The sequence below is a fragment of the Staurois parvus genome, unplaced genomic scaffold (genome assembly GCF_062004578.1).
Source record: "Staurois parvus isolate SC_StPar_1 unplaced genomic scaffold, SC_StPar_1.0 ptg000031l, whole genome shotgun sequence".
Classification (NCBI taxonomy): Eukaryota; Metazoa; Chordata; class Amphibia; order Anura; family Ranidae; genus Staurois; species Staurois parvus.
Genome location: NW_028317827.1, coordinates 14,332,501 through 14,340,747, shown reverse-complemented (window position 1 = coordinate 14,340,747; position 8,247 = coordinate 14,332,501). Strand labels below are relative to the sequence as shown.

General features: G+C 45.1%; 1 protein-coding gene across 2 annotated transcripts in view; it reads left to right on the top strand.

Moving 5' to 3' along the window:
• Positions 1-1,692: 1,692 nt before the first annotated feature.
• The window catches only part of TTC21B (tetratricopeptide repeat domain 21B), a 132,623-nt gene continuing 126,068 nt past the window's right edge, over positions 1,693-8,247 (top strand). For both annotated transcript variants that reach the window (XR_016307954.1, XM_089660237.1), the window contains exon 1: positions 1,693-1,830. Coding sequence is in view for 1 of the 2 variants with exons in the window: in XM_089660237.1 (XP_089516363.1) it covers positions 1,807-1,830 (24 nt within the window). In the remaining variant the exon portion in view is untranslated. The remainder of the gene's footprint in view (positions 1,831-8,247) is intronic.

The window sequence follows — 8,247 nt, the reverse complement described above, 5'->3', positions numbered from 1 at the left end:
TGCTTCTGCTTCTACACTGCTTCTCAGTGAATGCAAGCATGGTACCGTGATAGGTTGCCACCTGTGCAATAAGTCCATGCGTGAAATTTCCTTTCTACTAAATAATCCACGGTTAACTGTTAGTGGTATTATAACAAAGTGGAAGCAACTGGGAACAACAGCAACTCAGCCATGAAGTGGTAGGCCACGTAAAATGACAATGCATGCTGAAGCGCACAATGCGCAGAAGTCGCCAACTGTCTGCAGAGTCAATAGCTAAAGACCTAAAAACTTTGTGTGGCCTTCAGATTAGTAAAACAACAGTGCATAGAGATCTTCATGGAATGGGTTTCCATTGCCGAGCAGCTGCATACAAGCCTTATATCACCAAGTGCAATGCAAAGCTTTGGATGCCGTGGTGTAAAGCACACCGCCACTGGACTCTAGAGCACCAGTGCACAAAGCAAGGTCTAGAAAGACATGGAGGAGTGAGTTTGGGGTGGAGGAACTTGACTGGCCTGCACAGAGTCCTGACCCCCGATAGAACACCTTTGGGATGAGATGGAGTGGAGATTGTGAGCCAGACCTTCTCCTCTGACATCAGTGCCTGACCTCACAAATGTGCTTCTGGAAGAATGGTGAAACATTCCCATAGACACACTCCTAAGCCTTGTGGACAGCCTTCCCAGAAGAGTTGAAGCTGTTAGAGCTGCAAAGGGCGGGGCCAACTCAATAATGAACCCTACGGACTAAGACTGGAATGCCATAAAAGTTTACGTGCGTGTAAAGGCAAGCGTCCCAATACTTTGGGCAATATAGTGTGTGTGTATATATATATATATTTGAAATCTATTCTTATTTTTGATCATAACATAGAGTAAGTGGATTTCTGCCAGTCATTGGCTGTGTTGCGCCCCTCCAGCCTGTGTCTTAGAATAAGAGGGAGGTGAAGCCTCCATCAATCTATATTTAATATCACACCCCCATTGTGTTTGTCTGGTTAGTGCGCAGGAGGAGGGAGGGGGCTGACAGTTATCACTGTGTGACTCTATAGTCACATGGACTGCTCAGATGTGATAGGGAGGAAATGTTCAGCATAGAAACTCACTTAAACTGAGCATGTGCACTAGCTGCCTACACTGCTCAGCAAAATCCCCAAGTGCATTGGGAACATGGAACAGGAAGGAGACAAAGAACAAAGGATCAACAAGGTGTTTTTCAGAATACAGAAAATGAGTCCCATAGTGTATGAAATGAATTCCATGAGTATGCCCAGCATGTAATACGCCATTTGTTGAGTTTACAATGTGGGTTTAGTGACACTTTGATAACAGAGAACATCCCCTCTTGTACAGATGAGGTGTGAGTGCTATGAAGTACACAGCCCACACTTATCATAGTGTATGAAGAATCTCAATCCACTGGCTCCACTCATCTCCGTAAAGAATACATGGAATCATTCCAGGCGGATAACACTCTATAATCAGCACAGATTTGGACTTCAACAATATGGCTGCGAGAGGTCGCCTGTTCTCGTGTCCTCGGCAGCATGCCGGTGGCTCACATGCGCAGTGTAGACACTCAGCCACGTGAGCAATGAGTTTTGCTGATTGGCTGGGGTCCCTCTGCGGCCATATAGTTGAAGACCAAAATTAGTCGATTTTTCCTCCTGTTTATTTTGGTCTCCAGTAAAATGTCCGGCACTGTAGTTGGGCGGGGACGAGTGTCGTGTGTCCGGGGCGGGCTCAGAGGAGCGGTCCCTAGCTGTGTGTCCCGCTATCATCCTCGGTCTTGAGTGGGATCTCATCTGCCGGGCGCAGCAGCTTCATGGCGGCAGACAGCAGCACCCAGGTGGGAGCGGAGATCTGTGTCCCTGGAGAGAGAGTGATGAAGGAGGGGGAGGGGGGCCAGTGCTGGGGTGTCCTGAGAGACGATGAGCTCCTCCATCCTCTGTATGGTGGGCACACAGCTCACCTACGGTTACCACCTCATCCCTAACCACTTACCTACCGGGCACTCATACCCCCTTCCTGGCCAGGACAGGGTTCAGCTTTAAGAGCTGTCACACTTTGAATGACAATTGCGTGGTCATGCAACACGGTACCCATATGAAATTTTGATCATTTTTTTTCACACAAATAGAGCTCTGTTGTGGCGGTATGTACTCGCACTGGGTGTTTTAAACTTTGCGCTATAAACAAAAAACAAAATTTAAAAAAAAAACCCAAAAGTTTTTCTTTGTTTCTATGATAAAATTTTGCAAACTGGTAATTTTTCTCCTTCACTGATGTGTGTTGATGAGTCTGCACTGATAGGCAGCACTGATGGGCGCTGATGAGGCGGTCCTGATAGGCAGCACTGATTTGCGCTGATGAGGCGGTCCTGAAAGGCAGCACTGATTTGTGCTGATTAGGCGGTCCTGATAGGCAGCACTGATTTGTGCTGATTAGGCAGCACTGATTTGCGCTGATGAGGCGGTACTGATAGGCAGCACTGATGGACGCTGATGAGGTGATACTGATAGGCAGCACTGATATGCAACAATGATGGGCACTGATGAGCAGCACTGATATGCAACAATGATGGGCACTGATAGGTAGCATTGAACTGGTGGGCATTGATTAGGAGGTACTGATGATGCACTGATATGCAAAAATGATGGGCACTGATAGGCAGCATGATGGGCACTGATGAGGTGGCACTGATATGCAACAATGATGGGCACTGATAGGCGGCATTGATGAGTAGCACTGATATGCAACAATGATGGGCACTGATAGGTAGCATTGATGAGGTGGCGCTGGTGGGCATTGATGAGGAGGCACTGATATGCAACAATGATGGGCACTGATAAGCGGCACTGCTGGGCACAAGTCGGCGGCACTGCTGGGCACTTGTGGGGAGCACTGCTGGGCACTGAACATCAGTGCCGATCCATCCTCTGACAATTGCCATTATGTCATGCTGTGACAACGTGAGGAAAGTGCAGCCGATAACCGGCAACTGCATTTATCGGTTATCTGCTGTGTCATTGGACATGGCTAATCACGTGGTAAAAGGCCTCTATGATTGGCCTTTTACCATATCACGTGATCAGCTGTGTCCATAGGACACGGAGATCGCTGGGGGCGCACGGGAGGGCGCGTTCTGGGAGGATGTCATATGACGTCCTACCAGAACTGGCCGGCCGCAGTGTAGCCGTCATTCAGCTATCTGTGGTCAGCAAGTGGTTAAACCCGAACACATATTGATTACACAGGTTCTGGGGCTGATTAACCACTTACCCTTCTGAGGATTTACCTCCCTTCCTGACCAGGCCATTTTTTGCGTTTGTGGTGCTGCGTTACTTTAACTGACAATTGTGCAGTCATGCAACGCCGCACCCAAATGAAATTTACATCCTTTTTTTTCCCAGGAATGGAGCTTTCTTTCGGTGTTATTTGATCACCTGTGCGTTTTTAATTTTTTGTGCTATAAAAAAAAAAAAAAAGGACCAACAATTTTGAAAACAATATATTTTGGACTTTTTGCTTTTAAACAGTACAACAATTTAAAAAAATCAAATTTCAACATAAATTTAGGCCAAAATGTATTCTGCTACATGTGTTTGCTAAAAAAAAATCCCGATACGTGTAAATGAATTGGTGTATGTGAAAGTTATAGTGTTTACAAATGGCGGTATATATACTGGGTTTTTTTTAATAGTAATGGCGGCGATCAGCGACTTATTGCGGGACTGCGGCGGGCATTCTGACACGGGGGAGGGAACTGACTTGGTGTCACTGACATCCCCAGTGACACCAATACAGTGATCAGTGCTAATAAAAAAAAAGCAGTGACCCTACTAATGGCACTGGGCGGAAGGGGTTAACATGTGGGGCGGTCAAAGGGTTAGCTGTGTGCTGTGTTACTATGGGGGCTGTGTGTGTTTTCCACTGTAAGCACACTGCTTTGTATGGCTCTGCTATGCAGAGCCATACAAAGCAGTGTGCAGGAGCTGACAGGGGAGAGATCTGTGTTGTTTACATACAGACCTCTCCCCTGTTGGAAGTCCTCGGAGATCGCTGGGTGCCGGGACCCTGTGATTGATAGCTGAGGCCACGGGTACCCGGAACTGCAAAATCATGTGTATATATATATGTGATTTTGCGCACCCGTGCCACCCTGTAGTAGTATTTCTTCTATAGGACGGTGGGGAAGCGGTTAAGGTGGTCATTAAACTCACTTAGTGCCTTATCTGCATTAAATTAGCCTCAGAACCTGTGTAATTAATGTGTTCGGTTTTAAAGGGATGAGGTGGTAACCCTGAGCTCACCTCACCTTTATCATGTGACCCTAGGAGGTCAGAGGTCATTGCAGAGCCATTCACCTGTGGGGCTTATTCACACTCTATACCTGACCACCACCATGGGACACAGATAACAGTGTACTGTATGGGGCCCCTCCCTCACCACAATGCATTAATGGTGTGTGACGCAGAACAATGGGGATGCGCTGCACTTTTCCACAGCTCAATTTACCATAAACCCCACCCACACTGTGCTGACCTGTGTTCCTCCCCTCCGGATAAACACAGGGCATATAGGAAACACGAGCGGTTAGGTGGTTAAACTCTGCTGTTGAGCCTCGTTTTTACCACCCCAATCGTACACACCAACCCGTATACCCATTGTGTACACAGACAGCAGCAGGATTTATATCTCCGCTGCTTCAAGTGAACGTGGCCACTCCGCATGCTCCTTGCAACAGGGATCAAGGGGTTAAAGCAGGTGACAAGGAAGCAGTACAACGCCTCATCAACACCCGTCAAATGCTCTTTGAAGAGTGTTCCAAATGCAGATTGCTCTTCAGAGAGCAATGCAAGTATGTACAAGCCCACACATTTGCAATGGTCATTTTTGCCCACATGGGGATGTACTGGCATTCCATGCATCCCCATACAGGTAGCATCATTGATGTTGATTGGGATGCAGGGGCTGCATGGCTGTTGCTCCTAATTTGCTATGCGGGTGTGCGACCCCAAACAAAGACAGTGTGCGTACCGGCATCCACACACCTGACAGGTTGGAAGCAGCGGTGTTGTCCATGCTGCTGTTCATCTTGATTGACGTGAATTTGACTTCAATGCACACAGTTGTGGTGTGCCTCATGTGGGGATCAAGGGGTTAAAGCAGGAGATGATACAGCTGCCTGTCAGATGCTCTCTGAAGAGTGATCTGAACACAGACTGCTCTTCAAAGAGCACTGGAAGTGTGAACGAGTTCTTAGTGCCCCATTCACACCGCAACGATGGGGTCATGTGCAGTTAGGAAAAATGCAGCATTGTCTGCGCTGCTGGGCAAAGACAGGGATGGAGCGTCGCTATTCCACACTTCAAATAAAGTCAAAGTGTTTCTAAAGGCAGAATGTTTTTTTTTTTACCTTGAGGACACATTCACACCTAAGGCTTCATTCACATAACGGACATTTTGAATCGCTGGCAAAATCGCCGCAATTCTGCCCGCGATTTCAAAATGTTCTGCTAAAATGACCAATTGCACAACTCGAATTTCAGGTGCCATTCATTTTAATGGCACCTAAAAACATGGCGCGGTTCTGCTGCGATTGTTGTGCAATAAATCAGGGCAAACCACATCGCACAAACTTTGTTGCCCAAAAAGGGGGCAGGAGCTTCTTTTGGGCGACAAGGTTCGAACAATGCAGTTTTCTGTGATTTATTGTTCAACAATCGCAGCAGAACCGAACCATATTTTCAGTTGCCGTTAGAAAGAGTAGCACTTGAAATTCATGTTGTGTGATTTGTCATTTTAGCAGAATTTCTGCGATTCTGCCTGCGATTCAAATGCCCATATGTGAACGAAGCCTGAGCATTATGTTTTCAAGTGTTTTTTTAAGCTGTGCCTTTTTCTTTTTTTTTGCTGAATTGCAGGGTTTTGCAGCTTTTGTCAGATGTTTTTCAGGCATTTTTTACTAGATTTTTTTATTTTTATGTGACCGCTGGAAAATGGGTGGAGAGCTGCTGTTTGAGCTGAAAACCCTTGAATAAACACTCAAAACCACTCATGTCGAGCTTTTCAGTAGGTGTTTGCTTGTTGAGCATTTTTGAGCTTCAAGCTATAAAACGCTGAAGTGTGTGCATTCTATACATTAACCACATCCTGATCACCCTATAGTAGGTAGGGGTGCGCAAAATCACATATATATATATATATATGTGATTTTGTATTTCTGGTAGGTGGCTCACGCCCTACCTACGCTGCCATTTGCAGCCGCCAATCACCGGGTCTCAGCCAGTGATTAATGAGGATCTCCGACGGGGAGGAGGGCTGCTTTGTTTACTAACAGTCCTCCCTGTCGGCTCGGGCACACTGTTCTGGATGGCTGTGCACAGTGTGCTTACAGTGAAGCACCAACACACAGCCCCCCAGTAAAACACTCCCAGTACACAGTTAACCCTTTGATTACCCCTCATGTTAACCCCTTCCTGCCCAGTGCCATTAGTACATTGTCGGTGCTTTTTTTTTTTTTTTCTTTTTTTTTTTAAGCACTGATCACTGTTTTGGTGTCAGTCAGTGCCCCCCAGTGTCAGAATGCCTGCAGTAGTCCTACTTTAAGTCGCTGATCGCCGCCATTACTAGTACAAAAATAAATTCCAGTATATATACCGCCATTTGTAATTTCTATAACTTTCATGTAAACCAGTTAATTTACATGTACTGTATTGGGATTTTTTTTTTTTAGCCAAGACATGTAGCAGAATACGTTTTGGGCGAAATTTATGACAAAATTTGGATTTTTAAAATTTTTTTTTTACTGGACATGTTTAATAGCAAAAAGTCCAAAATATTGTGTTTTTTTTTTTTCTAAAATTGTCTTTTTTTTTTTTTTTCTTATAGCGCAAAAAATAAAAAATGCACAGGCGATCAAATATCACTGAAAGAAAGCTCAATTTGTGGGAAAAAAGGACTTAAATTTAATTTGGGTGCAGCGTTGCATGACCGCGCAGTTGTCAGTTAAAGCAACACAGCGCTGTAATGCAAACAATGGCCTGGTCAGGAAGGGGGGTAAATCCTCAGGAGGGCAAGTGGTTAAATGATCAGCTCACCTTTTGTTCACTTTTTTTTTTTCTAAATTCCAGCTCCCATATGTACCAATATTTACCGTGTACCATTTACCATGTACCATTTACTATGTACCAATACGTCTTTTGCAGAAATTCAAAAGCTTTCTATTTTTTCTACCCAACTTGATGTCAGTGTCCAGATGGCTGTCCAAAGAAGCTTTTCCATTACTTCTGCCTTATTTCCTGCAGAGACGTTAGGTTATGACACAGGAAGGAGTTTACCAGCCAACCTCATTAGGACACACCCTGCATCATCTACCCTCCTACCTCCCACCCACGTGGTCAACTCCTTCCTGTGTCATGGAATGCTTTTGTGGACAGCCATCTGGACACTGACATGAAGAAGTACATTAATGCTATATTGGTACATAGGGGAGCTGGAATTTAGAAAAAAAAAGGTGAACAAAGGTGTACTTATCCTTTAAGGCAAAAAAACCTGAATGCATCTGATCCCGATCCAGCACTGTGCCCGAGAGCAGTGGCTCTCTCCTTAGTGGACAGAGAGGCAGCAGTGGAAGTCATTGGCTCCTGCTGCTGTCAATGACGGCCGGTGAGGAGAGCATGCGATGGTTCCAAGCACGCACAAGTGCCCCTATAGCAAGGCAAGCAACATTAAATTTCACATTTTACACCATATTAAAAAGAAAGCAAAACCAAAAATGTACTACAGTGCCTTGAAAAAGTATTCATACCCCTTGCCATCTTACAACCAAAAACTTTGATGTATTTGATTGGGATTATATCTGATAGACCAACACAAAGTGGCACATAATTGTGAATTGGAAGGAAAATGATAAAATGGTTTTCTAAATATTTTACAAATCAATATGTGAAAAGTGTAGCGTGCATTTGTATTCAGCCCCCCTGAGTCAATACTTTGTAGAACCACCTTTCACTGCAGTTACTGCTGCAAGTCTTTTTGGGGATGTCTCTTTGCCCATCTAGAGAGTGAAATGTTTGCCCATTCATTCTGCTTTGCAAAATAGCTCAAGCTCTGTCAGATTGGATGGAGAGCGTCTGTGAACAGCAATTTTCAAGTCTTGCCACAGATTCTCAATTGGATTTAGGTCTGGACTTTGACTGGACCATTCTAACACATGAATATGCTTTGATCTAAACCATTCCATTGTAGTTCTGGCTGTATG